This window comes from Cotesia glomerata, linkage group LG4, assembly GCF_020080835.1.
Source record: "Cotesia glomerata isolate CgM1 linkage group LG4, MPM_Cglom_v2.3, whole genome shotgun sequence".
Taxonomy (NCBI): domain Eukaryota; kingdom Metazoa; phylum Arthropoda; class Insecta; order Hymenoptera; family Braconidae; genus Cotesia; species Cotesia glomerata.
The window spans coordinates 23951559-23968388 of NC_058161.1; the positions used below are offsets into that span (position 1 = coordinate 23951559).

General features: G+C 31.4%; 1 protein-coding gene across 2 annotated transcripts in view; it reads right to left on the reverse strand.

Moving 5' to 3' along the window:
* LOC123264473 (ionotropic receptor 25a) overlaps positions 1-16830 on the reverse strand; it is a 49661-nt gene that overhangs the window by 14054 nt on the left and 18777 nt on the right. For both annotated transcript variants that reach the window (XM_044727785.1, XM_044727784.1), the window contains 2 exons: positions 16588-16776; positions 14560-14778 (listed from right to left, as the gene is read on the reverse strand). In XM_044727785.1, the coding sequence (XP_044583720.1) occupies positions 14560-14778; positions 16588-16776 (408 nt within the window). The remainder of the gene's footprint in view (positions 1-14559; positions 14779-16587; positions 16777-16830) is intronic.

Sequence of the window (16830 nt, forward strand, 5' to 3'; positions counted from 1 at the left end):
TATAAAATACCTTAACCTTACTTTTCATCCTTTTCATCCAAATAAGAGAGTTTTTTTCTAAGTCATCATTTCAGTTGACTTGAGATAATCTTAAATGTATTTACAGTGAAAAAAGTGGTTCAAATAATGAATTTTTTGGGGTTATATAATATTGACATCGACGATAATAATGATATCGATTTTGATTTGGACGACGATGATTTAATCATACGTATTCCAAAACGTTATATTCGAGATGTGCAAGATCCTTTTGATTTTTATTTAGACATCGAACTCAAGTAAAGATATAGATTTGACAAGGATAGTATTAAATTTGGAATATTACCTCTTATAGAACAAAATTTAACTAAAGTCAATAAACGAGGATTACCAATCCCACCAATTTTTCAATTATTAATATGATTGCGATTTTATGCAACTGCAAGTTTTCAGGTAATTATAAATCAAGTTGAGAATATTTATTTCTTATTTACAGTTATTTGCTAACTTAGAGAACGCTAAAAAGAGCGTTTTTATTTTTCAAACAAATATATATTTTGATAAAACTATTCTTACAGCTCATTTTAGGTGATACCATGACAGTATCACAACCAACAGTTTCCAGAATAGTTTTTCGGGTGAGCGTTTTACTTGCAAGCAAAATTCATGATTACATTAAAATACCTCGAACTCAAGCAGCAAAATTAGAAAACTAGAGACTTTTTGAACGTTTGGGATTTGGTAATGGAGCAATTGGAATATCCAGGGTTGATGGAGCAATTGATTGCACTCATATCCGATTAGTTCATACAATTTTTCAAAATATTAATGAAATCTACAGAAATCGAAAGGGCTATTTTTCTCTGAATGTACAAGTAAATATTTCTTTTATTTTCACTAGTCATTACAGACTGAACAACTTATAATATGATAATTTTTATTATTTCGTAGACGATTGTTGGCCTCCGGATGGAATTTTTAGATATTGTTCCAGAATGGCCTGGTAGCACTCATGATAGTCGAATTTTTCAAAATTCTCGAATTTACATGAGATATTCTGAACGTGAACTAACTGGGATACTTGTCTACGTATTCTTGATAATTTGTAATCATAAATTAGTCACAATTTTATCTCGGTTGAATTCCGAACTGTAAATGTAATAAATTCAGAATTGTAAATATAATGGATTCTATAAAAATTTTAACTTTCGTTAAATAGATATCATTTGTAATTACTTTTTCAAAAATATATCTATAAGAAAAGTTTTTGAACGTGTTTTAATAAAAAACAAAATTTTTTATGAAAAAACTATTTTTATTTTCAACCTTGACATTTTTGGTTTGATTACATTAAAAAGTAATTTATTTAATATAAAAATTTAATACATGCTTTAATAAAAAGTTACGGGCTTAACACTCCAATATAGTTAACAATTGCATTCAAATGCACTTTAAAATTAAAATACTGTTAGCCCTTGGCACTTAAAAAGTTTTTTTAACGTACAGTATAAAATTATTTGTATTTTAAAAATTGCTATCACCTTATAAAATCTTTCAAACTAACGATAAATTTTTATCTTTACATTTCTATATTGTTTATTATAAAAATTAATAATAAACTAGAAACATCCAGAAGAAATCATGTCAATCATGCTCTTAATTCTTATTTTGTTGTCTTAATGAATTTAACTCACTTAGTTCAGCTGCAGCGGTTGCTGCACGAATCTCTAATTTATACTTTTGTTTCAGGTGTTCTATTGTTAGATTATGTATCTCTTCTTCATGTTGACATTTCAGTTGAAATAATTCCTCTTCTTGCTTTATTATTTTTCTTAACCTTTCGCTTCTATAGAATTTCTCGTCTTCATTGGGTGGATTTTCTCTTCCTTTAGTTCTTTTCCTAGATTGTTGAGCTAAGATGATTTTAAAAATATTAATTAAAATATATATTTTAAGTATTATGGCTTATAAAAATATTTCTACCAACGATTTTTTAGTAACAATAGACGACGAGGGTTCACGTGGTAATTCTTCATCATCATTGCCATCATTCTTATCATCTGGGAATAGTTGTTCAAGGCTTATGTATTCTTCACATTCCATTGAGTCAACAACATTACACTTAACTAGATAAAAAATATTTCTTATAATTTCATTAATAGTGAACGATTAACCAATATATAAAAAAGTCAGAACAGCAAATATCTTAGTAGTTTTAAAAATAAAATAATTAGAGAAGGAAAAAAAAGATAAAAACGTCCCAGTAACTTCTTCTTCAGACATATTTGAAGAAAATAAAATCGGTACAGTTTTAATTAAGTTTGGGGCAATAAGTGCAATATCAGGATCAACTTCAGAATCTGGAATTGATGGACCGCCCCCAGTTGCAAGGCGATGTTGCTTTTCGGTTATCAGCGCATTCCGTTGTTTTGTTTTTAGATTTGACCAAAGTTTTTTGAGTTGATCTACGTTTCGCTGCAATATTTTTAAAAATTATTATATATTCGGCATACTATGTATTAAAAAAATAAAAATGAAATTAACAGATAACTAACAATTTTTAATTGTTTCTCTTTGAAAAAATCACAATAAAACGTAGTTAACGAAAAAATTTCACATCCCAAGCGGCACAAATTTTTTTTTGTTAATGTTTTGTTAAATTTAAGTTGACAATTATTAATTTTTTAACTTCTTGTAGAGTGAAATCTACCAAAAAGTTAACATTTTTTTTTGTGACGCTTGGGATGTAGAAAAGTCCAATTTTTCAAGAAAAATTTTCTAAAACTAATTTATTTGTAAAATTTAATTAAAAACTGATCAAGTGGCTGTTAATTTTAGAGTCATATTAAAAATTTAATTTTACCTTTTCAGTAATTATACTAGATGAATTAAAGTCGGTTGCAATGAAATTCCATGCTTCTTTTTTTTCACTTAATGTAGCAGCATCACTCTTTTTATTTTCAATTACTTGGGCATAATTTTTTAAAATTTGTAGAAAATATTTTTTTTCTACAGCGGTAAAATTAGTACTTTTTCCTTTTTTTGACATATTTTCTTCTGATCTTGCGGTAATAATTTTCTGTGGTAACTTGAATTTGAGGCTTACAATTTTCTAAGGTACATTCGTACATCTGTTTACAATTTTGAATAAAAAACTTCATTGTCAAAATTTAAGTACGTTTCAACCAATGAGATCGTTGGAAACATAAGAATTTTCTCGGAAATTGACGAACATTGACTTGGTCTTAAGTTGGGTCTTACTAAAGCTTATCTTACTGAAAATAATATCCTGCTTAAAACTTTTTACTTACTCAAGTTTATCTTAAAGAATGACTCTGAAAACATCATAACTTACAGCCGATAAGGCCGTCTTCATGAAGACAGGCTTAAGTACGAACTTAAGACCGGACTATGAATACGGCCCTGAGAGTCTTGTGTGTAGCTTATAACTCAATGCATTGAAGAGTTCTATGCTCTTGCTATATTATCTACCGGTACATATAAATATGTACCGGTAGATGAAAAAGACAATTTCGTAATTGATTATTAAAAAAAAAAATTTTTTTTTAATAATTATAAGGTAAAGGCAATAATTAGTGACAGGGATCCAATTATTGGCACCCTATTTTATTTTAAATCTCATTTAAGTATCTACAATATTAATAACAATCGTTCATTTTTTTATATAACCACTATAATTTAAAAATTAAAAAAAAAAATTAATAGGGTAAATACCCCAATAGATGGACACCCCCCCCCCCCAATAGATAGATAAATATTATTTCCAGAAGCAATTACATTAGTTTTAAGAACAAAAATCTTAAGTCGTTATTTTTTTTTATGTCTACAAGTAGTTATGAGAGCGAAAAGTAATTTTTTTTTAACTTTTTATTTTAAAATAATAGTTTAAAAAAATTATTTAAATTGGACGCCTCGAGATTTTTCTCCGAGAGCACTACCACTAGTAAACATGTGACAGATAGCTGGTGGATGTTATTTGTTATTATTATTAAAAATAATAAAAAAAGTAAGATTTGTACATTTGATTACGCTTATATTTCACTAACAAAGCTAGAAATATAATATTTTAATGATAAAATAGAAAAAAAATAATAGAATTTAGTCTCCATCTATTGGTGACGCTTTTCTAACCTCTATCCAATAGATGGATATTGAGTTTATATGATGAATTTTCTTATTTTTTAACTTCCCGCTAAGAAAATTGAAAATTTTCAAAAATCGGGAAGTTATTGGTTTTACCCCGTTTTTCGAAAATCGAGTTTTCATCAGATCTCGACGTTTTGAGGTCCTAGGAAGCTTTCCTGACTATTCCCGCGAGGGTGTCACTATGTCTGTATGTATGTGTTTTATCTTAGGGGGGGGAATCCTTCTTACGGATTCCAGGCATAGCTGTTCGGCCTGGATATGTGGCGACTCGACGCAGCGTCATACTAAAACTCGACGCTAACGCCCCTACCCACTAAACCCTAAACCCCTTTTCTTCTTTCCTCTAATCCCTCATGGAAACCGCCGTCAGGCATTACTTCGTGAGGGGAGGATCTAGCTACTGCTATTCCTTCTGGTGGCTAAGGTGTTATTTTTCCTTCCTTCTAGTTTCTGTCATTTGCCCTTTTTCTTTCAATGGAACGCAGCTCTGTAAGCACTTCGGTGGTAAACGTGCTTGTGGCGTTCCAGGCAGCTTCGGATGACAGCATTTCTTCTACTATTGACTCTGGTGTGATTTTCTTGTTCAGGATCTTCTCTAACTCATCACGCTGTGGGTTAAAACGAGGGCACTCAAAGAAAACGTGCTCCGCATTTTCAGCAACTCTTGGGCAAGACGGACACTCTGGGCAATCATCGTGCTTAAAGCGATAAAGGTACTCCCGGAAACAGCCGTGTCCTGACAACATCTGGGTCAGATAGTAGTTGGCCTCGCCGTGATTCCGGTTAAGCCAAACGTCAATCCTTGGTATGAGACGGTGTGTCCATCTCCCTGTTGTCGCGGCGTCCCACTGCGATTGCCATCGCGCGATGCTGTTCTGCCGTTCTTTAGCTCTGAGTTCCTCGGCACTTTGTGCGGTTGTCCTCTTTCGTTGGTAAAGGTTACGCCTGTCCTCAGCTAGGACTCTGAGCGGCAAAGTTCCGGAAATGACACACACTGCTTCCTCTGATATTGTTCGAAAGGCGCTGGCTACTCTTAGCGCGCTCAGTCGGTAAACTGGACATGCTTTCCTCCATGATTCTTGGATCTCAAGTGCGTCGGCCCAAATGGATATACCATATGTGAGGACCGATGTAACTATTGATGATAGCAATGACCTCCTTGTCTGCTTCGGGCCACCGATGTTGGGCATCAATCGTACTAGGTTGGCTACTACTGCTGATGCTTTGGTGGTCACGTATGTGTGTGTGTGTGTGTGTGTGTGTGTGTGTGTGTGTGTGTGTGTGTGTGTGTGTGTGTGTGTGTGTGTGTGTGTGTGTGTGTGTGTGTGTGTAAGTATGTAAACCTCTTATAACTTTTGAACGGTTGAACCGATTTCATCGCGGTTGGTGCCATTCGAAAGGGCTTCGCTAAACTTAGATTTTTTGTTAATTTGAACCGATTCGGACCGATAGATTTTGAGAAATTTGGAGAAATCTAAAAAAAAGTAGGAAAAAAAATTTTTTCTGAAGTGGTTTTTTTGGGATAACTTTTAAACCGCTCAACCGATCGATTCCAAAAACTAATCAGCTCTTAACCTCAAAAAACCACGTCGATCGCCACCAGTCCGGTCAAAATCGGTTGATTCATTCGAGAGATATCGTGAACGAAAGAAAACCGAAAAAAGTGTTTTTACGGAATAACTCCAAAATTCCTAGCGCGATCAATTCAAAATTTGAGATTCTTTGTGAGGCTTGAAAAACTTCGTCGAATGCTTCTAACCGCGTAAAAATCGGTTTATTCATTCAAAAGTTATTGTGGTTTAAAAATTCAAAAAATAGTGTCTTATCAAATCTCTATCAGACTTTTGAGCTCGAAGAGCTTTAAAGGATAGGAAAGCAATCTCTTTGAGCTCGGAGAGCTCAAAATAACCCATAAATTGTATTTTTGAGCTCGAAGAGCTCAAAAACGTCATTGGTGCAATTTTAAGCGCCTAAGTATGGAATTAGCGGGAAGTTGCAGGGATGGCCTTCAGGGTCAACCGTTTTCCTAATTTTTTTTTAATTTTATTGGTGAATCAATGTGAGAATAAGAGTAAAGATTATAATAAACAGACATGTACTGAAGATGAAAGTATTATTATGATTATTGAAGAAATTGAAGAGAAAAAAGAAAACGCTAAATAAAAGAGAAAATTGAGAGAAGGAAATTTAAAAGCAAAAGAGAACAGACCTATTAAAAAGAAGTAAAAGACAACATAATATGTAGGGGTGTGCGATTATTCGAGTTTACAAATTATTCGCCTCGAATTCGAATCGAATTATTCGATTCCAATTTCGGATCGAATATTCGAATAATTCGAATAGTTCGAAAAATTCGAATAGTCCGAATAATTCGAATCGTTCAAATAATTCAAATAGCCGTTTTCTGTTGATAAACTGAATAATTTTTGTGTAAAAATTAATTCGTTTTATTTTATTTGACTAAATGAAGTCTTCATGATTATTCGATAGTAAAGTCTGCTTATTATTCGTAATAAATATCTCTTGGTATATTCGGACTCCCCGTCTCGGGGCATCTCGCCAATTTGACATTTTTCCGGAAAAATTCGATTTTTTAAAAAACCCGGGAAAAAACCTGCATGCATGACCATGCTTAACCAAGCATGAATCAAGCATAATCATGCATGAATCATGGATGATCGTACCTGGTCAACCATGATTCATACAAGGTCTTACTCAATCATACATTTTAATACTGGCTGATCATAAACGATCCTGCGGGACCTTGCATGATCCATATACAGTCATGGTCGAGTATACACGACTGTGTACAATCAAACTGAAAGGTCGTGCATGAGCTTGCATAATAAAGCATGTGCATGTAAGAAACTACATATTCATGCTTCACCAAGTCTAATCATGCACGAAGAATATATGGTGAGGCTTTCGCCTACCTCCGAAGAGGCCGTTTCCTGGGCTCAAAAGAGCTATACACGCACGTATATTTGTCCTACTCCCACCATAACGAGAACACAGCCCAGTTCGCGGACAAGGAAAAACCGCCGTTCTCTTGTGTTTATACACATTCATTGAACAGCTGCAAGAGTTGCGTATAATTGTAAATGTGTGCAACTCTCATCGACTCCTCTGGCAACTCATTCCCCGTAGGCACATCGAGATGTACCCACAGGATATGAGCAGTATCCAGCGGAGACCACGGGGAGGCGGAGTCGATTGAAGACCATGTTGTTTGTGTGATGTGTTGTGTGTAACGTTTGATTTTACGTGTAAGTGTTTGCGTGTGTAGGGTGCCCGGGCACTTGTGTTATTTGTGGTCATTTTCCCTAGCTTATTCTGCGTCAGTCATCCAAAGCTTTATACTGTCCTCACAATTGTGTGGAGCATATCGCTTGTGCCTAGGCGCTCCGACTCTACCTAGGTGGATGTCTGTTGAGTCTCGTCCCTAGTCGCGTTTTCATTAGCTAGCTGGGTTTGGAGTTTGCAACACATTACTACTTTACTGAAACCTTTTAAAAGCTTGAAGTTACTTTGGGATGTGGCAATCGCACGCGCAACGCTCGCCCACTCCGCGTTCCCACCCCATATGTCCTTGAGCACCTCACGTTGAGGCTCGTACTCATGGCATTCAAGCATTAAGTGCTCCACGTTGTCGACCCTTTCTCCTAACCCATTCTCCCTACACTCGTCGCAGAATCTACCTAATCATGCACGATAACTTTCAACGCAGCTAAAACTATCATGTATGACTATGACTATGACTATGCATGGTCTTGAATAGACATGTAAAATTATTTTTCGCCAAGCTTAACCATACATGACCATCTGTGAGTGGCCAGAATGATCAAGCTCGAGCCTGCTTGACCGTGCGTGACTTTGTATGATCAATCATGATTGGACTTCACCAAGCTGCGCCGTGTACTTTTAGTTTTTACATTGCTTCATGTTTATGTAAGGGCTTACATGGTTTTCCATGATTTTGCATTATCATACATTAGTCATGCATAGTTCTTAAAGTTATATTTCGACCGTAATTTTAAAGACGCATGGTTATTTATAATCATACATGACTGTGTATAGTAATGACTTGAACATTGATCTATTTTCACAATTTCATTTTTCAATTTTGAAATTTTGTAACTCATAGAAATATCAATATTTTTTAAATAAATCTTAAAGTTTCTGATAGGAAAGTTAATTTATCAAAAAATGATATGAGACCTTTCTTGTAGAGCATTCTATTTTCTTTCAGAAACTGTAAGATTTTTTTCAAAAATATTGATATTTCTATGAGTTACAAAATTCCAAAATTGAAAAATGAAATTGTGAAAATAGACCAATGTTCAAGGCTTTTATTAAATGTGTCTTATTAAAAAATTGATATAAATAATCATTGTAACAATTTATCTGATAAGTATTTTTTAAAAGTAGCCTTGAATACTTAAATAAAGTTAGCCTTGAAATTGTTTTATATGCGATTTTTATATTGTGAACAAATAATTTGATGTTATTTAAGTTTGCAGGGTTCGATTTATTCTCAACTACGAGCTAACATAGTCAGTCAAAAGTGTCCCTGAATATATCCTAGACATGGAATACAACATGATTATGATTGATCAGTTATGATCATGCTTGGTCATACATGATCACGCATGAGTATTTGTCAAATATCTAAAGAAGCATGATCAAGACTGATTAATTATGATGATGCTTGGTCATGCATGATCAGTCATGAATATTTTCCAGACATGGAAAAGCATGATCATGACTGATTAGTTCTGATGATGCTTGGTCATGCATGATCTGTCATGAATATTTTCCGGGAAAAAATGATCAGACCTGACCATGCCTGTTCATGTATGATCAGGCCTGAAATTATATCTGATCATGCCTGTTAATGTATGATCAGACCTGAAATTAGACATGAATATGCCTGTCCATGTCTGTTCATGTCTGAAGCGTTAAATACGCTGAGGCCTATTCAGACCTGGGTGTATGATTATGCTTGAATCAATAATTATGTTTAGGCCTGATAAGACCTGTTCATGCATGATTAACCTTCTTAAATGTTATTTTCAGTCTAGAAGGAAAATTTTATCGAACTATAGACTGCAGTTCTATTTTGAAAATTAATTTGTTCCATATGACGTATCAGTTTCTATCCCCTTATAAATTATAAATGTACAACTTATATCAAAAATTTCAGCTTAAGCATAAACTTTTCGATTTTCCATACCAAAACGATAATTTTTAAACAATTATTTATCAAATAATCTATCATTTTAACTGAAAAACTTCTTTCAATGATTTTACTTTCAAGCGCACAAAAAAAAAAATATTTATATAATTACATAATACAATTTCTCAAATTCTTTCGTAAAATGTTTTATTTGATATACTAATATTTTTTCTTCGCATATAATTCAATTTTCTTCAAAAAAGTTGAGTTCAGCTTTTCTGTCCCAGCAACCGTTCACAGTAAAAAATTTTGCGTCATTTCGCCAAAAAATTTGGTATTTATTATATCTATAAAATCTTTTATTAAAAAGCTTTTGCGACGTTTTAATTGTTGTCGCTTTTCATTGCGACCTTTACAGTCTTTCAATGTCTGAATCATCGTGTCGTAGATCTCATTTAAAAGAAAATCGAATTTTCCTGGAAAAATGTCAAAATGGCGAGGTGCACCGAAGTAGGGAGTCCGAATACACCAAGAAGTATTTATGACAAATATAATAAGCAGATTTTACTATCAAATAATTATGAAGACTGCATTTAGTCAAATAAAATAAAACGAATTAATTTTTACACCAAAATTAGTTAGTTTATCGACAGAAAACGACTGTTTGAATTATTTGAAATATTCAAATTATTTGAACTATTCGAACTATTCGAATATTCGAATATTCGATTCTAATTTCGAATCGAATAGTACTATTCGATTCGATTCGATTCGAACACTATTCGCACACCTCTAATAATATGTTTTTAGTGTTGTGTTTTATAAATTTATATTGATTATTTCTTAATTATTAGTATTCTTTATACTAATATATTTTATATGTTACTTTGCATGAGAAAGCATCACGTGTTCAAAAATAATAAAATTACTTTATGATGTATTTTGAAAATTACTATCCGATTTATCACCTTTTCTCTTTAATTTTATCAAGCTTTATTTTTTAGTGGAAAAAATTAATAAATTCATTATTTCTGATATAAATAATAAATTGAAAATATCGCTTGTAAGTAGTGTCCATCTATTGGTATTGACTGTCCATCTACTGGAGATTTTGTCTATCTACTGGGGTTTTGGACTTTTTCTTACATTTTTCTTTTTTACTAATTACTACAACGTTTTACGAAGTTTTACTTATTTTTTCCTGGTTAATTATATATTTTTACATAAATATAATTTACTTTATCACAACTTATCTGTATATTACTATATTGTTTTTTTAACCCTTCGTCACTCGCGTCATGAGCAGATCGCCGCCTAACAACTACTCAACCTATAGAGACTCACTATAGTGCGAGCGAGAAACTAAAAAAGACGCGAGTGACGAAGGGTTAATAGAACACCCAGTTAGAGACCCAGTGAACACATGACTTTCATCTGACGACAGTCGAATGTCATAAGAATGTCACCAGATTTTGACATAAGTTTGACGTAAAACTGACCTTCCCTATGATCTTATTATGATGTCAAAACCTGTGATGTTATTTTTACATCATTCTGATATAAAAAATGTTATGTCGTATTAAAGTCATTATTGTACGTCATAATGACGTAACTTTACCATCATACATTTACGTCACTGATAAGTTACGGTTTTACGTAATACTGATGTAACTTTCAAGTCATACATTTACGTCGCTAGTAACTCACAGTTGTACGTAATACTGATGTAACTCTGAAATCTTTTTCTTACATTAGTGAAAAGTCACAATCGTACGTAATAATTACGTAATAAGGCTGGTGTCATTTTGAAATCATCTTTATACCCTTTTAAAAAAAAAAGTATTGAAGATAATAAAAACCATTTATGAAAAAACCAATACTTTTCAATTCTTTTGCCATACTTGTTTTTATCAGGATACGTCAGTGTTAAGTTACGGTTTGACATGACATTGATGTAATTTTGGAGTAATGGTTTTTCATCATAGATTCGATGGAATCAAGCAGTAAGAAATTCATTCAAAAAAAGTATAGGACAAGGGGGAGGACAAAACAGAATATACCTACGGAAATATTAAGTTTTTGGGGATCCAAATACCGTAAATCGTCTGCATTTTAATTCTGTTCAAAATAAATAGCACTAATTTTTAACTGCCGTTTAAAAAAAGATTTTTTATTTTTATTTTATATTTTTGCGGGCAAAACGGGGTACTCCTCAAAAAAATTCAAAAAGAATTTTTCACAAAATAAGTATCTGCTTTGACAAAATCAAATTCTTGCTAACAATTTTGCTACAAAAACTCAGTTTTGACCTGATGAATATGATAGTAAATTATAAGGTAAATTTTTTTTTAAACTTATTGTATTTTTCAATAATTATTATATCTTCAATGGGAAATGAAAAATTTAATAGTGAGAAAAAACCGTGATCATTTAGAAATTGGAATAAATTATTTTCTATGCATACTATCCACAAAGAAGTCTGAATTTCTCCCGATTTTTAACCTGTTGTATCTCAGTGAAAAATGATCGAATTGTAAATCTAAAAAAATGCATTTAAAGTTATAAACTTCATGATTATAGTTCTTAGATTTTCTGACAAAAAAATTTGGCTAAAAATGGCATGAAGAAGAATTTTTTCAAAATTTTTAATTTCTTTTTTTTTGTCTCAGAGGCTTAGAAAAATTTTTTCGTTTCATGACTTGACAGGTCCTCATAGAAAATTCATTCCAGCTTCCGAAAATGTCTTCTCCTTTGCTGTGCGACTATTGATAGCTGAAATATTAATAGTTGAAGACAAATGGGCTTTTGCAAAAGTGTTGCTTTCATGAAAGTAATATAATTCTCTTTAATTATGTTTTATGAATTTTTTTGAATTTAAAAAAAAATTTGTCAGCTTTAAGTGGCATTTTGTGTTTAATTGGATAATCTAAACATTTTTGTTTTCAACTTACTGAATTTATGACGTTAATATGACATCACTATGACGTTCTTATGACCAATAAAAAATTAATTCATGGAAATTCTAAAATTTTATAAAATTTAGAAAAAATTCATCAATTTCTGTGCAATCTCATCATAAATCTTGATGAAACTTGAGAAAAACGTATAAACTTAATTCTTTCCAACTCTTGAATTCATGTAGATTTAAACAAGCGTGTTTAATATCAATCGTGGTGCAGACAAGTGAGCAGCATTCAAGACTCCGAACTCAATGGACCAGAGTTCAAACCCAGCACACGCCAAGATTTTTCAACTCCAAATCTTCTTCTTCAGCATGTAATCAGTCTCGAAACTATTATTCGAACCCAAAACCACATAATTAAATGCTATTTTTTATTTTCAAAAAATTTTCTTCCGCGTACTTAATTTTGACATCAGTTGTATATCATAAGGACGTCATAATTACGTCATATAAACGTCATACAAGCGTCACACTTACATCATGGGTACGTCATACGTATTACGTAAGAATCTTACGTCAGGAAGTAGGAAATTATGAGTCATATATGACTCATATATGACTTACATCTGACGTACATCATAACGTAGCATGACGTCATTCTGACGTCAGTTTGACATAATTGTGTTCACTGGGGAGTTTCCTTAACCGTCCATCTATTGGTGTATTTACCCTAGTTGAGAAAATTATATGATATTCATTAATTAAAATAATAAAGTTTACTCTAGTATTCTGGAACAACTCGTCAGCGTAAAATATGTTAACTTTTTTAGTTAGGTAAGCACTCAAATTAACAGCTGATTTTTAATCATTTTTTAAACTAATCAAATTAAAGATTTTTTTTTAATAAATAAATTAAGTATTAAAAATTCACAATATCGGATATTTACATTCAACTGAATGGTTATTAATTATAAAATAATTGGTGTCAATAATTGGTACACAAAATATAGGCTGGATCTGATATTGACTGGTGAATTTATACGACGCTGTAACCTCTCTTTTCAAACTTGAGTTATTGTGTTTAGATCAGATGAATGGTGACGCGTGCACATTAAGGGTGTCAACAATTGGTACAACGGTATGTCACTAGTTGGATCAATCGATTTATCAGCCTGTCAATAATTGGTGTATCCGTATGATTGACTTTGTCGATTGAAATTAATTATTAAATTCGAGGAAATATTATTAAAAAGCATTAATTTTGTTTCTCAAAAGATTAATTAATATAATTTAAAACAAAAAATTGGACAGTCTTAATTTTAAATATGTTAAAAAAAATGAAATCTTAACCATATCTCTTATAGTATCAATAATTGGTGCTTTTACCTAATATTAAAATAGAAAAGATGCATATTTTGTTATTTTAGTTTTTTAAAAGATGAGTTAAATTTATTAAAAAGATTAAGAAAAAACATTTAATTTATTTGTCTAGGTAATTTTTAAATTGGAAATTATTTTTTAAATTTGAATTTTAGCGAGAGAGTGACGTAGTGTTATATCCGGTGCGTAACGCGATCTAACGGCGAATTTATGAAATATATAGAGGTTTTTGTTGTTGTTTATAAAAATAAATAAACGGCTGACATAAAAAAGAATAAATAATTAAAAGAATAAAAAATTATTTATGAAAAATAATAATTATTTAAAAGCATGGGCATCAACCAGATTTTTTGATTTATTTAGGATTATTATTATTATGCATTAATTAAAAAAATTATCTGTTATAATAACAATATTTATTTTGTTAGATTAATTTTAAAATAGAAAATTTGCATAAATTTTTTTTTCTACTAAAAATTAATAATTAATTTTAATTACAAAAAAAATGAATTTTTTATAATTAATTACAAAAAAAATTGTTAATCAAAAAAAATTATTAAAATAAATAACTCTTTGAGTTTTATATTAATTTTTAGTTAAAGTTCTCTATTAAAAATTAAGCAATAAAATAAGAATTGATTTGCACTTATAAAAATATTTTATACCCCCTAATTAATTTAACTGACTATAAATTACAGATTCAATAAACTGAAGGTCATAAGAATGTTTACTATTAATTCTGTTATTTTTCAATAAATTGTCACGTTAATATAGAACACAATAACATACTATTATCTTATTGCTTATAAATAATTAATTCTAATCAGCATGAAGAAAAATTATCGATTAGATAATTGAAAGTTAGAAACAAAGGTAACAATTTAAGAGGGCGTGGTACAAAAGTATGAAAGGTTAGAAGGAACTTAAGAAAGTAAAATGGAACATATGTACTTACACCATTGGCTAAATCACCGACGAGTCCGTTCCAGGAACCGTCTTCTGATTTTTCCCCGAATTTTCCGTCTTTAGGAACGATCAAGTCGTAAGAGAACCTCATTTTTTTGGAAAGTTCTTCGATGAAGTCAATGCAGTAGCCCTCGGCTATTACGCGGTTGTTCGCGTCTTCTAAAGGCCTACCTAAGTGATCTGTGTGAATTGTTACCCATGGTACTGACTGTAATTGAATTATTTTGTATTAGTTAGAGAAAACAATTTATTTAAATAAAAGAATTTATTAGTTTGAATTTAATAATGCGCATGCGCAGCTATGATTCCAGCATGCGCAGTACTTGTTCCATGATACACAATACGTTTTTTATTATGCGCAGTACTTGTTCCATGATGCGCAATAGGTTTTATATTATGCTATAGGGTAGAAGTCCCGTTTTTGGCCAGTTCACATATGAATTAATTTATAAAAAATTACAATATTATAACTATATTTTTGTTAAGTTTTAAAAAATTTATGGCCAAAAACGGTGCTAAGATGGCCAAAAAGGGTACTTCTACCCTAGAACGTAACATAAAACCTATTGTGCATCATGGAACAAGTACTGCACATGATTGGAACAAATACCCAGGAAAAAAGGTTTAGATCTGACCAGATATAATTATATCTGGTCAGACCTATTTATATGTGACCAGATATGGGATTTATACATAATCAGATCAAGTCATGTCTGATCAGATCTAAACAGATATAACCATATCTGAGTTGAAAAATACATCATATCTGATCAGATCTAGTCATATCTGATCAGATCTAGTCATATTTGATCAGATCTAAACAGATATAACTATATCTGAGCTGAAAAATACATCATATCTGATCAGATATAAACAGATATAATTATATCTGGGTTGATAAATACATCAGACATGATCAGATCTAGTCATATTTGATCAGATCTAAACAGATGTAATTATATCTAAGTTGAAAAATATATCAAATATGATCAGATCTAACCATATCTGATCAGATCTAAACAGATATAACTATATATGGGTTGAAAAATACATCAGACATAAAAAGATTTTATTATATCTGGCCAAATATAACTATATTTGTTAACTATTAATAAATATTTATAAACTATTTTAATAAATATACTTTCCTCCCTAATAAATATTTATTGAATGTTAAAAAATATTTATTAAAATTTCATAAATTAAATAATTGTCTTCGAATAAATTAATTTGTTAATAGTTAATAAATCTTTCTATCAACGTATATTGATAATTAATAATTTGCAAATTTGATAAAAAATTTTGTTCATTACGCATCGATTATGGATACGATTTGCATTACTTGTAGTTATTACAATTTCTACTCTTCAAGTGAGTCTCGTAGGTAAACAGGTAATGGATTAGTCTTTCAAGCGTCAGGTCCAAGGTTCGGTTCCAGCGCGCGCCGTTTTTTTTTTTTTATGGAAATAATTCTATATAATTATATAAGGCCATTTTTTATACATAACTATGGATGAGTATATATAATTATATATAATTTTTTTACCCGGGCAATTTAAAGATCTGGTCAGATCTGATTATATCTGGCCAGATCTCGTCAGATAGAGACAATTTAAAGATCTGGCCAGATCTGTTTCTATATGGTCAGATCTAATTCGTTTTTCCCGGGTACTGCGCATACTAAAAAACGTACTACGTTTCATGGAACAAGTACTGCGCATGCTGGAACCATTACTGCGCAAGCGCGTTATTAAATTCAAACTAATAAATTTTTTATTATATGAAGTTTGTATTCTCCCTTAATATCCCTTATTGTCCGTTACTCTAGGATACTCTTTTGTATGAATAAATTTTTTTCTCTAACTAATACAACATAATTAAATAGTTCTAGTTCTAATCATGCGCAGTACTTGTTCCATCATGCGCAATACTTGTTCCATCATGCGCAATACCTGTTCCATCATACGCAATACTTGTTCCATCATGCGCATCGTAAAAACGACCGAAAAATACTTACCGCAGTGGTTCCAATGCGAAAGTGAGGATGACTAGCAACAATCACTTGACCTGGAAAAGGTATCAATGAATCCTTAGTCCATTCTGCCAACGGCGTCAATGTTCCATTCTTCAATATTTCGATATCGATCACTGCCTGATAGACTGCTATCGACGATTTCGGCATATACTCCAACGCAATTCTTTTTTCCTGTAAATGATATAATTAAAATTATTATTTAAATTATTATCAATAGTGTAATTA